Source organism: Drosophila sechellia, chromosome 3R (genome assembly GCF_004382195.2).
Source record: "Drosophila sechellia strain sech25 chromosome 3R, ASM438219v1, whole genome shotgun sequence".
Taxonomy (NCBI): Eukaryota; Metazoa; Arthropoda; class Insecta; order Diptera; family Drosophilidae; genus Drosophila; species Drosophila sechellia.
This window is the reverse complement of record NC_045952.1, coordinates 30,211,550-30,226,471: the sequence shown is the minus strand read 5'-3', so window position 1 is coordinate 30,226,471 and position 14,922 is coordinate 30,211,550. Positions and strand designations below refer to the sequence as shown.

Here is a 14,922-nt window from a genome sequence, read left to right as displayed (position 1 = left end):
AAGAGCCACGTTATCTTTCCCCTCTAATAACATACACAATGCAATGCAGGAGCGTTTAGTTTACTTACTTTTACCCGATCCGGAGCCTGAGCCCGTCGATGCTGAGCTACTGCCGGGGGAGGGTGTGCCTGGAAGTGGCAGTGGCGATGGGTCGGGAATTGCTGAGCCCACTGAGCCCCCCAATTGATAGGGCTGCAAGAAAATAGCGAACGGAAAGGACAGCAGGGGAAGTCCCGCAAAGTTGGTTAAATGTTGGCAGAAAGTCAATTAAGGCTGAAAGTAGCTTCAAGGGCGTCAATACGTGCAAATTCTTGGTTTTGGGTGGTGCAGAAAGAATTTGAAATTTTGAATCATTTCGGGGCTTAGTGTTAGAGTGTTAATGGTTGTTTTCAAGTGGGTAAATGGGTGACACATACACGAGCACATTTATATTCATAGACAAAAAAGACAATTTCACTGCGTGCGCGGTGCAATTCTCATACAGGTGACGGCCAATTCGTTAACCAATTACATGTTATTATTGGGATTCGGGTGAGTATGTGGGCATTGCTAAAGTTCTTGGCTTGTGATAAGGCGTGAGTTGTATTTCATGCAAGCATAGAAGCAACACTATTCGAAATTGACTTTAAATAATATGTTAACTAAACTAACTAAAGAAATATATGTGTATTTTCAATTAAGTCGAACTGTGTGCGTTGAGTAAGAGCGGAATTACTGGACTGTGGATTTAAGGATTTAAACGAAAATTTAAACTAAGGGAGTGTGAATAGGATGCAACTGAACTTCAGAGAACAATTAAATGCTCCGATACGTTTCCCCTCCGGCTTTGAGATTTTCTACACTATTTAAGCTGTGCTTTCGAATTCTGGGAAAATTAATGCGACAAGGTGTTGGGGACTTGGGTGGTGGGCTTGAACCAACAAGAGGAGCTAATCTATTCCTGGGGCGGGTGTGTAAGCAATTCCAATGAAACGCAAGTTAGGTATGATTGATGAAGTTTTTACAATGGCAGTGGCACTCGATATTTATCGATATTTATGAAGCTTTTATAAGATGTGTCTTTCATTTGGTATGTGTAGGCATACAAAGCTGTATGATTTACATATTGAATGGGAGTGAAATACATATGTTTGGGGAAAACTGTCGTTACGAGTATGTTTATTTGTTACCAGTAGTGGGCCAATCATGCTTTGCACGCCGTTTAACACCATTAACATCATCACCATCATTATGTCAGACTGATGTATAGATTATGAATGTACGTATACATTTATGTATCACAATTACAACGTCTATCGATCAAGGATCACAGCAAATTATTGTTTACTTTACTATTATAATATAAGTATTATAATAAATTGTTTTCGTAAAAAGCAAAAAAAAAAATAATAACAGATAATGCTTCAATATTGAATAGTTCATTGGACAAATATTTTTTAAACTTTCATCTTTTGCAGAACGGTCAACAGGAAAAGAAGAAGGAACATATTTCAGCGTACGTGTTTTTGTGTACATGTTTTTAGGGTTAGTGTCTAATGAATGAAAATAATGTAAATGCCACGGTTAACGATTTCCTGAAAAAATAACTAAATGAACGTTATGTCCCACATGAACATTATGAGTCTACCAGGAAATTATTTTGAAAAGTTTATTGCCATTAACTGTCACACCAACACTTTTATAAATGTTTAGATTTTTATTGTTTGGCTTGCCAATTCTTATCGGTATGCTAAAAATAAAACCGCCCAAAGCTGTCCAGCCCACACTTTTGACATGTTTTGATCCTATTATTTGTCATACCAACTTCTTTCGGTACTCCAAAAATGTTTTAACCCGCCCACTCTAATGGCCTTCTCTCTGGTTTTCTGTAAAGTTACTTGCCCAGAAAAATTGTCTAGTTTAAACAAATCAGGAATTACAAAATTAAAAGTGACTTGGAAGGAAAAACATATTTTTAAAATGCCTCCAATCTTTTGCCCCATTACATTGAAATATGGATGTTAGGGGAGGGGTGTGTTGTGGGTTTATGGTGGATGATATGTTTGTAAGCATGTTTTCTGGAAAAGTATGTCTCTGTTGTATTCATTGTTCGCGCCTTCGGCTGTTTTGTTGTGGTTGCTGTGTTGTGTGGATTCTGTTTGTTTACCTGTTGCACCGCTTGTTGCAAGGCTCGATGCGATTGAGCTAACTGACCCACTACTGATTGATACAGATGATTGTTGGCTGTGGCTGAGAGCTGAGGATGGCCTTGGGAGAGTATGTTGGTTACCGAAGTGGACGAGCGCAGAAGATTGCCCGCCGCCATGAGCTGCGCCTGCTGCTGCAGTAGAAGTTGCTGTCTGTCCGCTGGCAACGCACTGACTTTGCTTCCACGCTGCCCTGTTGACTCGCCGCGCCGACCTGTCTACATAGGACTCTGTATTAATCAATATTAATGTGGACGCGCTTTGTGGTGTTTTCAGTGGCTGGGAGGGCAAGGTGAGAGAGGACTGCGGTTACCACTTGATTGCTTCCATGTGTTTTAAAACATATTCTGATATTGATTTAGTCAAGTCAAAACATATGTATGTTTACTTAAGCTTAAGCGATCTTCCAATCATACAAAGTGTGCACCGCACCCACTTTATTGGCATTAAAAATCGGAATCAAGCTGAAAATAGCCCTCGAAGTGGCAACCGTGCCGTGTGGGTGATGGGGACGGTGTGTACTTGTGTCTGGGTGGGTTGCATAACAGCTAACAGTAAGAACGGTTTTGTGACGCACTTTATATTGAAGAACGAGCGGGTGACACAGATTTGGACTTGAAACTGCTGCTGATGCAGCTATGCATCCAAAGCAGGAACGAAAGTAGGAATCAAACTCTTGCAAGTGTGGTGGCAATAATTGGTAGGTTTTTTGTTAAGTGTTGGGGCTTGGGGCTATTTGGTAGCTCTGGGGTAGGGAATCGGACGCTGGGAGTACGTTACCTGAAGCAACACCGGCCATATTGCTCATGCTCCCGGTGGTGACCAAGCCGCCCATCATCGCCCCCGCAGCGCCGCCCATGTGCTGCGCCATCTGCTGATGCTGCGCCTGCGGCTGCGGCCAGATCTGCAGCAGATACTTAAGCACCGCGATCGGCTGAGCGTGATCGATGTCAGCACCCGGCTGCGCACTCGCCGAATGCAGCATCAGCGGTGGGCCCATCACGGTGGCCAACGCCTGGGCGGACATCTTATTGCGCTCCGAGTTTGAAACGACCAGCGAGAGGTGATCAAGAAGGAATACCAGGGTGGCCTGTTATGATTCCAATTACGAAATTGGAATAAAAACTATAGTTAAAGATTTTTAAATTTAAAACGACTGGTCTTACCCTGTTCGCCCGCGGCAGGCAGTCGAGAATGCTAAGCATCAGTTTCGCATTGCCCTCCGGGTCATCTGGCAGGCAGACAGCTATATATTGGATAAAGACAGTCCAATTGGTATTTAAAAAAATCTTAAAATTAATGGTTCTCACCTAAGGCATCCACCGTCATCTGGAAAAGACAGCGAGTGAACAGCGGCTCGGGCAGCTCCCTGAGGTAATCCTTGAGGACGCCGGTGATGACGTTGATGTCAGGAACATGTTCCGGGGTCAATTCCACTGCACGGCTATTGCGCTCAAAGGCCTCGCGTAGCAATCGCTTCTTGGTAGCCGAGCCGCACAGTCGGTACAACCCGATTATATCAAGACCGCGCCGCTCCACCTCCTCCACACAGCGCCTTAATACGATGGGAACGGGTGCACTTCCGGGAGCATTTTTAGACTCCCGATTCACCACCGTTTCCAAATCAGCGCCGAAGAGCGTAGGGTAACCTGCTCTCAGGCTCGGAAGCCCTCTTCTCTTGTAGAGAGCCAGTGGATCCGTGTGCCGCATGCGAATGTATATCGTACCTCTTGGTTCAACCTTTAAGGCCAGTTGATGAAGTGGAGACTGACGGAGGATCGACGATAACGAGATTGCGCCTCGGTAGCACAGCTTGTGTCTGTGCTGCGGGTCCCATGAGTAGACTAGTACATCTAACTGTTTGTTGCCCACCAAGTCAAGCTCAAACGACTCGTCCCAGTCAAACTGCAGGTCACCCGATCGCACCACAGTCCGTGCTTTATGTACTCGATCACACTCGATTACGCAGTAAAGATCTCTGGTTTGGCCCTGTGTCGCCGCCCCTGCTGCTCCCTCTGGAGCGGTTCTTAGGCCGCGACCTGCTAGCAAATGAATCCATAACATGCCGGAGATCCCCCCAATATCGACGATGGGCTTATCCAGCTTGTACTTGGCAAACTCCGCCGGGTTGATGTCGATTTGGCGGTGTGGGCGTGGTAAGGTCGCACTTGGCGTTGGTGCCGGACTCTGGTGACCACCGGTGCTCAAGATACTGCCGCTCGGACTGGCGGGACCAGCGGAAAGCTCCAGTAACTGTCGCATGCGCCGTATGCTAGGCGAACGAATGGAGCCCGCTCCTCCAATGTGCTGCGAGGACATGGAGCGCACGGGTAGTGCAGAAATTGGTCGTGTAAGACCCATGTTCCGATCGAGAGTGCCCGTTCCAAGAATATGGTTTCTACTGGAGTAGATGCTTTCCGTCTAAATGAATTTAAAATTACGTTATCAAATAGTTTAGGGCTTTCATTGCCAACAAATATACTCACATTTCTCAGTGCATCATGGATGTTCTCAGCGCTACACGAAAATCGCTGAGCCCGTGGCTGGGCAAACATGTCCCGCGTCATTCGCATTTGTTCCGCAATTGCGGAACTGCTAGGCGCCCTTCTGAGCCAGGCGCGGTATTCATCCGCCGTAAATATCGACGGACTGGCGGTAATTCGCTGACGTAAGTCCCTTCCTCTCCGTACATCGAACTCGGGTGCCGAAGTATTTCCGTCATTCTCGTCCACCAAACGATCTCCCATTCTGGAACGAATTCCCTGCAGTCTCGTTCCGGGGCGCTCTCGGGGCAATGAGTTAAATTTGTTGAGATCAGCAGCTCCAGCCAGCAAGGCAGCCGTTGAAGCTGCGCCAACTCCACCGCCTGCTCCACCTGATCCTCTCGACATACTGCCGATGGCAGGTCTGTTATAATAGTAGTAACTTGGCCTAGGCCCAATTGTGGCTTCTGTATCGCTGGAATAGTCCAAATTTGGTCTGGAACGACGAGTCAGCGATTGAGCTCCACCAGATGGAGGGCCGTACTTGGATACACCGGTTCTCTGTTGATCATAGCGGCCGTATCGGCCGAGAGTGCCTCCCACTCCAACCTGCATTGGAGCTCCACCGGCCGTTCCAGGTTTTAAACTTGATCGCAGAAGGGAATGCCGCCCCAGGGAATTGGAATAGTCCGAATATTCTACGCGAGGTAAATGCTGATCTGAGCCAGATCGCGGAAATCTGGCATGTTGTTGAGCGAGGCCAACGTTTCCAGTTCCCGTGGACATTCTTCTCGAGGGACCCACGGGCGGACCACCAGGCTGTCCAGGATAGAATGCATGTACCTTCTCCGCCAAGCTTTCAAGAGTGCCGGCGTTTTGGTAGTAAGCATGCGACGGCGCAAAAGCATGTGCTTTTGTGGGTTGCTCCGTAATCACCGAAGACGGTGGCGGTGGTGGTTTATACCCCCAGTTTGGAGGCTCACCCATGGGTCCACCACCTCCGCCGCGGGTATTGTAGTACATATCCAGCTGCTCGGACTGCGGGCTGTAGTTATTAAGACCCAGACCTAGCCGAGAACGAGATTCCGTCATTTCGCGACCATCTCCTGGAAGAAATAGAAGAGAAGCAAGCGATTAGATAGGTGAACGTGGCGCCCATTTCAAACTACCTGTACGTCTGTCACGTGATGAGCGCGGCCTCGGCATCCGGTCCGTCTCGTCCAGATCCTCGTCCCGCAAATCTCGCTTGATAACAACAACCGGTGGTGGCTTCTGTTCTGGCCTAGAGAGCGTCGGCGGTCCAGGAGATCCTGTGCCTCTATTGCCCCGCCGCTGACGTATGGCCAGCACCAAGCGGCGCGGAATTGACATAATAATGACGACATCGTCTAGGGACATGTGTGTCACGTCCACCAGATTTACCGCAAGGATTTCGTCGCCCACCTAAAAGTATACGGGATTATTTTGATGTCTGGTTATGAGTTTCCGAATAAACTTACCCGCAAGCAGCCGCTGTTGTAGACAGCCGACTCCAGTGCAATCCGCGAAATGAAGACGCCATCAGTACGATCGGCCCCATTTCCCTCGCGGATGTACAAGCCCAGCGTCTGACCCGGCCGCTTGACTATTTCCACCAGCTGAACGGTGTGCCGTGCGTCCGCCTTGTTCATCAGCTTGTGGGCAGCGTCCACCGCCTGTTTGCTGCCCATGCAACGCGGCTCCAGGACGCGCACGATCATCTCACCGCGTCGCTCCACCGCCTCCAAAGCCGCCGCCGTGTTTGGGTCGTGGTCATTCTCGACGGCTTCTATCTGCCGAAAGATCTCTGAGCTGATGCCGCTGACTTTCCGGAAATCGCCCTGTAGCATCACCGGGTCCTTGACCCCGGCGGCGTTTGACAAACTTCCGCTCTGACCTCGATGGTTGCCGTGCTGATTGCCATGATGTTGCTGCTGGTTTCCATGATGTTGCTGGTTTCCATGGTGTTGCTGGTTGCCCATCGAAGGCATCTGGTTGGCGGGCAGCGGTCCGGGTGGGGCCCGGCCCGGGCTTGCGGTGACATCAGGAACTGATCTTCCATTTTCCTACGGGAAACAATGGGAAAGTTTTGTATCATAGTCATCTTTGTTAAATGCAAATATCGAGAGTTTCGCGTCTCTGCATAATTTAAACTAATTGTGGGTCCAGCTGCAGCAGGTTCTGCAATTCCACCAGCTTCTTCCTCTGCCTTTACCTTCACTTAAGGATTTAGCTTTGCATAAATTAGGCTAATTTATCGCAGTTCAGTTATGTAAATTGTTCCTTGGCATAAAGCTATGTGCAAAACTTTTTCACACTTAGTAATTGAAATAGGAAATTTTTGTTTTAAGTCAAAATCAAATGCCATGCATCCCATAAGAATGTGGCACTGCATTAAATAAGTAATACCAGTTACCAAGAAAATTGCTTATGAAATTGAAATGCTGACGTAATTTCAACGACCTTTTTGTTTTGCCAATCTCTCCGACCCGACCTCCTATCCCACGCTCCAGAAAGTATGCAATAATTAATTCGCCAGTCTCTGTAATTTCTGTCACCGCCATTTCAGTCGGTTGCACCGTCATGCAAAACTCCAGGACATCGAGATTCGAGGCGACAGTAGCCGACACGTGACGTTCACCGATGATGTCACACGACCAGAAGTTTATGAGGATGGCCCTGCCCCACAATTTCCCCCGGCGGAAGGGGGACAGCCCGGAGGCCAGAGCAACAATGTGAGGGCCGGATATGAAATTGCTGGAAAATGAAGTGCCTGCCGCAAGCTAAGCGAAGTCATTAATGGTCAGCAGCAAAGTTGCACTTGCCCCGCAACGGCAACATCTTAAGTGGCCCAGTGCTCGGCTCTGTGGTTGCTGAAAATCATTTTCGTAACGGAGGAAAAATTGGGAATGTAGAATCTTTGAAATTGCGAAACTTTGGCATGTGTCGGCGACTGTCCGGGCCCAGTTTCCTCACTCCGTTCCCAGCCCGATTCTTGTTGCTACTTGATAACTTCGCCAAACTTGCAACAAGAGCAGATGTCGTTAGGGAAAAGTTCTGGCCCTCGAATCTGATCCGTCCATTTGCTGTTAGTCAAATGGGCATTATTGTGTTCGTCAAAAATCGGAATTTTGTCATACCGAGCCAAACTTTAGCCTACTACATGGCTACATCTTTCCTTCAATCGAGTGTCTTTTGGACATTTGCTGGCCAAGACGCATTAAACTATTAAAGTGTGTTTACTATAATGGTATTTTGGTATTTGCTTGCAGTTCACCAACCACAAATCATGAGCAAATAAATAATTCAAGGGAAATAGCCACCATTAACGCTCAGCCGCAAGGCACAAAAATTTCAATTTGTGAACTGCTTTCTTTTGAAAATGACCACTAGTGTGCAGCCCTTTGTGTGTGGAAGCAGTGGGCGTGGTCTTGGCCGAACAACTGTATTCAATAAATAGGACTTGCCAGGCGTCACAGAGGACAAGTAGGCGGAGCATTGTTGATGGCTCCACCGCGTTGGAGCTGTTTGCTAACTAGAGCGGCCCGACTGGTGCACTAAAAACAATAAATGTAGATGGTGTGCATCGCGTGCAGGTCTGCTTACGCCAGAGGAGCTGGAAAAGAAGAGGGGACTCTAAATGGACACATGAAGTGCCAAAGCAACGAAAACACCCTCCGTCCGAGGATGTCCCGCGACCATTTGCCACACAACACAAGTATTATTTAAATTAGGTTCATAGAATCCGGTTGGATTACCAGGGCGGGTTTACATTAAGCGTCTTTGGTGAACGTCTGGCGCACATGTGACTCATAGAAGAACGAAGGCTGAACCCTCTGGGGCTGCCGGTTTAAACTCATTTCAACTTCATTATGTCGTTGCTGTTGCTGACTAAGCAGCGAGCCTACGGAAACCACCCTGCCACCCACAACCCACTTCTTTCCTTCGGCTTCCCACTGTGTGACGACAACTAATTGAAAATCCTCAAGACATCACATATTGAGAACTGATTATGGATGAATCTTCTTGCTGGCAGTTTCTGTTGGGGCAAAAACTAATTTGGACTGGACCTGCGACCGAGGAGCGAGAGAAGGCAGGGGCCATTAGAGCCAGTTGCGTGACAACACAAATCAATAAAACCATTTTAATCAATAAAACCATTTTAGTGCCTCTGCAGCCAAATAAAAAATAAACACCCGAAAACGGAAAGTGACTAAAATTGTAATTATGCCAGCGCAGACGCCATTAGCTGTCGAAACCTATCCCTCTTATAGAAAAACTAGACAAAATTCGAATGCTTTAGCAAACGAAATAAGAAGTCATCACCTTTACGTTTCCCTCAGTGTACTCGATGGGGCTAGGACTAATCACTCCGCCGCAGCGCTCTGGTTCACCGACAGCGTGGGCAGAGTGCGTCATTTCCCGGCCAGGTTAATAATTGACTAGCCATAATTGTAATGACTGAGTCTTGGGGCGATTCCGGCAAGAACCGAATTTGTTTTCCGGCTTCGACTTGCCTTTCGGTAGTCCTAGTATCTGCCATCTGTTTGACCCCCGTCCTCCATCTGCCGTTGGGTGATGGATTGTCCAACGCATTGATTGATTGACAGGGCGTGTGATTCGGCTTGATGTGCTCGCCTCGATCCCTGTGTCAATTCATCCAGGCGATGCTTAGATTGCCCAAACCAAAATGAGAATTATTGCCTCGGCTATATTCGAATTGATGAAATAGATTTTGTTTTGCCAACGCCGAGTAATTAATAACTCGATACGAAACAGCAAGTCATGTTATTTGTCTTATGGTGCTCAAACTGATCGAATTACGTGCGCAGCACAGGGAAAGCCAAAAGAAGACAAGCAACCACCCTCGGAAAATTGGTTCACCCAAACCCGATTTAGAAGGCCTTTTCGTGCTGCCCACATGGCCACTGAATTTCCGCACAACATTATTGTTAAATTCACGAGAAATAATTTTCGGAAAATTCACCACAGCACTTTTGTAAAATGTTGGTTGCATAAATTGTTCTCGTAAACAAATTCTGTTCCGGCCAGCAAGTAAACGAAGGATTTCTGCTCCCTTAGCTTTAATTTACATCGTACGTTTGTTTGGCATTCATAAAGTTCTTCACACAAAACCATTTCCTTGGACTACACAAAACTATTCCGGAAAATTGTATTACGAAGCATTAGGAACCAAGCCGAACGAATACCGAAACCGAATTCCACCTGAGCCGCAAACAAAGACCGAATAATTATAAATTTAAGTCCCCACTAAAATTCCCAGGCAGCGCCAATTACCCGTCACCCAGCTATCGCCCGAAATCCACCGAACCCACTGACAACAATTACAATTAAATGCCAAATGCACAGCGTTCCACTCCCCTGTTAATAATAGTTGTCAGTTGCAGCTGCGCTAATGTCAAACTATGTGGCACAGGAACAGAGAGTGGGGCACATTCACATTTCCCCCGGTGGCAGCGGGGCAGGAGCTGTGGCTTGGCTCGAATCAGATTGGATTGCTTTGGATTTGGCTGGTGCAGGGGCGCCAGTCGAGATAACCGCAAATTAAGGCAAACAACAAGGCAACAACCACGAGGACAACACAAGTGACACAAGCCGCATTGTGGCGGTGACTCCGTCAGCCCAGGAGACGGCTGAGGGTCATGGAGCGGGAATGTAAATGGGAATGAGTGTGCTGGCCGAACAGTCGTGGGTACAGCGCACCCGGCGTATGCGTGATTTATTGATTAAATTTAAATTTGCAAGCTAGCAAACAATGGAGCATATAAAGATGGCGGCAAACGCGCTTCCAGCAGCGCATTATGCAATTATGTATATCCAGGACGCTCACCCACACACTTACAGCTAAGCCGAGCGCCAGGATATCGGCATATCGGGATAGAGGGCCTTAAGCTTCCGTACTTTCCGAAGTGTCGCGCCGCAGGATGAAGCGTGTAGAAAAGCTGAGCGACAAAATAGTGCAGGACAAACACCAGGACACAGATACGAGGGCGAAAAAAGCGCGAGATGATAGGAACTTTTGAGAAAGCAGTCATTTTGACTTTTAGATCACAAAATCCTATCATTCCTTAAGAAGGATATCGAAAACATATGTTAAATATTCACGGGTTTTAGTCTGTTGAAGCGATCCCTTAAAGATCGCAGTATTCTGCTTTAAGTCCCCCAAACAATTTCATTACCCAGCCGAAGGTAAGAAGTGCGCAAACAGTTTCGTGCCCGCCATTATCTATGCAAATATTTTTAGAACCCGCTCCAAGGACTTGATAGCATTTTATTTCAATATTTCAAGCGCCCTTCGCCGTCTGCCAAAGTAGTTGAAAGTTGCAATCTGCGGCTGCCCGACTGTATGCGTGTGTAAATAAACAAAAAGCGATTATGAGTCTAAGTGGGCTCTCATGGGCTGGCGGATAGCCCCGGGGCAACGGCCGGGTTGCTCCGACCACCTATCAACACAAGTTCAAAGTTGGTTTATTTATTCGTGGTTTTTGTTTCTTCCTCTAGCGTCCCTTGAACTAACTGATTCGAAAGGGTTCGTTGGCCTGCGCTGCAAGCGCATCCATAAAGTATGTAACATTATTTGTTTAACGCATATTTGCTTGTTCATTGCCAGCGAAAAAATATTTTTCAATAACAGTGAGTGGGAATTGTGCTTTTGCTTCTCCACCAAACAGCACAACAACTACAGTGCGATATTGTGGAAATATTTTCTTGGCTATACAAATTCTTTAGAACATGAGAATTCGAATTAGTTTGGACAAAGATCCTGGATACTCAGCAGGCGAATGAATACTAGACGCACAGATTGTGACCTTGAATGCTTAAAAAACGAAACCTTAATCATATACATAGTATGCCCGCTCTAGGCCATGTTACTTGAGATGCTATTCTTAAACAACCCCCCACACAGCGTTCGTTCATATTGGACACACTCACCTTGCGATGGCTGCTTCTGGTCAGGAAACATCCCGTGGTCGCGCTATCACACATTAATTTTGTGGCAGCCACCTTGCTTGTTTCGCTTTCAATAGGGGATAGGGAATCGTTGGTCCACTGTGCGTGGGCAGTCGAAGGGATACGCTGAGTTGTTCCTTTAATCGATAGTTCTGCACCCCGCGATTCGATTCGCGTTGTGCCCTCTGTAAGCCTAGTTCGCTGTATGCTTTATCCTTGCACGTGGTTCGGTGGTTTCGTAACTGCTATTTAGGCTATAATTTGATACGTATTTTGTTGCTCCCTCACACGTACTAAGGCTTTGTTCCGTTTGTATCATGAATTCGTTTCGTTTCCCTCGCTTAGGTCCTCATCCGCTTTCCATTTTCTAAGCACACAAGAGCCATGATAACTATATCTATAAGTGAGCCCTTTGACCCCTGACCCACGTGCCAGTGTGTGTGTGGTTCCGTTTAGACAGCTTTTTTGTTGCCAAGCGAAATATTTATGTTTGCCTTTCACGCTGCTCTGCCAATGGCGAATTTCGAAGCATGGCACTCCATGTGCGGCTGTCGCTTGCCAAAACAGTTTTCAAATTTCTACTCGATTGATTTAAATGTATCTTTAAGTGCGGTCTCCCCCAACTAAATTCCAACGGACAGAGTGCTGGCCAAAAAAGGGATGCGGAACAATCGGGCATCGCGTATTTCACTCGAGTAAGAGAAAAATAATTTAGTCTGGCCGCGCGAAAATTTCATTAATTTCAGACATACTAAATTAAAACGGGACACAGGCAACAGACCAACAGCTCCAAACAAAAGCTCCTCCAATAATTTGTAGACAACACAGCAAGAGGAGGCAAAGTGTTTTCTGACTTTGAACATACAGTTTATAGTTATGCAAACGGCCAATAAAAACATATCTAAGTCATAGGTCAAAAAACGGGATCAATATCCACGAAGGGACTAAAATCAGGAGAAATGGTTCTTGAAAAGATTTTCTGGCGGAACTCTGAGAGATGGAGTTTTATTCTGAATATAAAGAGATTTACGACATGATCCCATTTGTAAAGAGAATTAATAGAATTAAGCCCGTGAAGTGGGACTTTCTCTCAGTGCAGATAGGGGCAATGCCACCAGCTCTGGTTTCATTTCCCGCGCGGCTGCTTTGGCAATATAAACGGGGCAGGGCGCGGTGTGTGGGCGTAGGACTCACTGGTGGCGATGGATTTACTCTGCAGACGTGCTAAGACCAAGGGCGCAAGTAAATGCCAAAAATTACATTCTGCCACTTTTGCAGACAAAAGATGAAAGCTTCAAAAATCCCGAGAGTTTGGCAACTGGCAGCAAGCAACGCGGCGTATACGCAACGCGGGCCAGGCTACGTGGTTTAGCCTTGTCGAACATAATGGCTGCTTCATCCCAGCTCCCTGCTCCCCGCTTCTGGCTTCCTGCTCCGTTATCCTTCCCCAGCAATCGTCGGGCTGTTGAACCTTAAGTGTGTGCGTCTGCTCCAGAGCCATGTGCCCATTTGTCTCTATGCGCGGGAGAGGTGGTGGGGTGGCTATATATGTGTGTCTGAGGGGGCGTGAGCGAACGCATTTAGCAACAAAAATTGTGTCTGTATATGGGACAGTAAAAAAAAAACGGGAGTGAAGGGGCAGGCACACATAAATGAATAAGTCGTTGAAGAAATTGCGTTGTGTATACACAGCGTTGTCTGGGCTTAATAAATTACTATTCGCTTGACACACACATTTCACACAGGGACACGTGCACTGGGCTCCACCACATTTGATGGCGCTTGTTTACCCAGTGTAGATTTGCTTTCGCCTTGAAAAATAATATGTGTGTATTCCATAAGAACGTTTTAATTGACTGTCGTTTTTCTGCGATTCCTTCTTGGCTTTTTGGTATTGATCGGGCGAACGAGGCAATTTACCGCGACATTTAACTTTTATCGCCGCGCTTCGTTTGCTTTTGTGCAATAATTTTCAGAGTCCGCCGCGGCGATGGCGAGAATGCCGTTCGACTCGGTTTCGAGGACCTCTGTTAAGCGCGCGTTTTTCCACCGCCGTTGCCCGCGTGCGTGAAATAGTATTGAATAAGTTGCTGTTTAATGAGTTTTACTACACGCCACGAACTCTGCGTCTGTGTGTGTGTATGTGGTCGGCTACTACTACGCACGCACGACGCTGCTGCTGTAACGGTGTCTCGGCGAACGGACCACGAGTCAAACGTCCGGCGCGCTCAACTGAAGCTTGCGTATTGAACACGCTGACCCGGCGAGCGCACTCCGAAGTCGGGAAACGGGAAAGCGCGAGCCGAAGTGCGGCGAAATTGGAGCAAAATACATTCACAAACAGGAAAAGCAGCACACACACAACACACGAACTCCCACACTCTCTCCTGCAGATGAAAAACTTTCTTGTGTAACGGGAGCGAAAGCTCTGGCTCGTAAAACTTCGGCACTTAGACACTGGTGTGCGTTTGCGCTCTGTGTGTGTATGTATTTGAATTATTCAACACGGAAAAATTGGCAGTCGGGATTTCGGGCATTGAGTTGATACGCGCCAGGATGACGGACTGCCAGTAAATTCTGCTGTCGACCAGAAGGCAGAGTCCCTCTACTGGGGATGTGATGCCGCCCAATCGCTCTTGAACTTGTCCAAAATGTCCAGGACTAGATTATAAAGCGTCGTTAATTGCGAATATTTTTCACACTCCATTTTTCAATATAAATGATGCAGTTTGACATAGCCCAGCACAATGGTTTTTATCTCGGCAACAGTTCAGCTCCTATCGATTTTTTAATGTGGGTCCCCAAATTCTGCAAATTAACCAGATCTTTTATTCGAGATTTCCATACTCAGGATTCTAGTCAAATCAAACTGATTTCAAAGATTGATTGATATCGATTCACAAGCTTTGAAAACTGAGCTTCACTATGTTTTCAATGTCCTGCATCATCCTGTTGAGGTCTTGTTGCGGACAACGCTAAGTGAATCCCACTCAAATCATTTCCACGGTACCACTTAAGCCTTCAATTGACTCCCATGCACACTTGTGGGAAAGTGCCCCTAATCCCGGCATTGATAACAATTACAGGCACAGGACTATTTAAGGAAAGCAAGTGCCAAATGAAAGGCAATGCCGGCAAAGTGCCAATCATAGAAAATCGGTGGGCAGTGGACCCAACTCAAAAGCGCTGCGGGACCGGCTGGCATGACAGTCAAACATTATGAATGATAGAGGTCCAACACAATGGCTCTTGTCTAAATGTTT

The 14,922-nt window shown here is 46.9% G+C and overlaps 1 protein-coding gene across 14 annotated transcripts in view; it reads right to left on the bottom strand.

Annotated features, from left to right (window-relative positions):
• LOC6619539 (rho GTPase-activating protein 100F) overlaps positions 1–14,922 on the bottom strand; it is a 42,527-nt gene that overhangs the window by 6,596 nt on the left and 21,009 nt on the right. The window contains exons 1-10 of one of the 14 annotated variants that reach the window (XM_032722708.1): positions 13,450–14,214; positions 11,642–12,026; positions 6,169–6,753; positions 5,836–6,112; positions 4,673–5,775; positions 3,497–4,607; positions 3,353–3,432; positions 2,967–3,276; positions 2,147–2,400; positions 69–192 (exon numbers count right to left, since the gene is read on the bottom strand). In XM_032722708.1, the coding sequence (XP_032578599.1) occupies positions 69–192; positions 2,147–2,400; positions 2,967–3,276; positions 3,353–3,432; positions 3,497–4,607; positions 4,673–5,775; positions 5,836–6,112; positions 6,169–6,753; positions 11,642–11,695 (3,898 nt within the window). In that variant the 5' untranslated portion in view covers positions 11,696–12,026; positions 13,450–14,214. Of the gene's footprint in view, positions 1–68; positions 2,405–2,966; positions 3,277–3,352; positions 3,433–3,496; positions 4,608–4,672; positions 5,776–5,835; positions 6,113–6,168; positions 6,754–11,641; positions 12,027–13,449; positions 14,376–14,922 lie in introns of those variants that run through there. The other 13 variants (XM_032722709.1, XM_032722711.1, XM_032722719.1 and 10 more) reach the window with 13 other exon arrangements.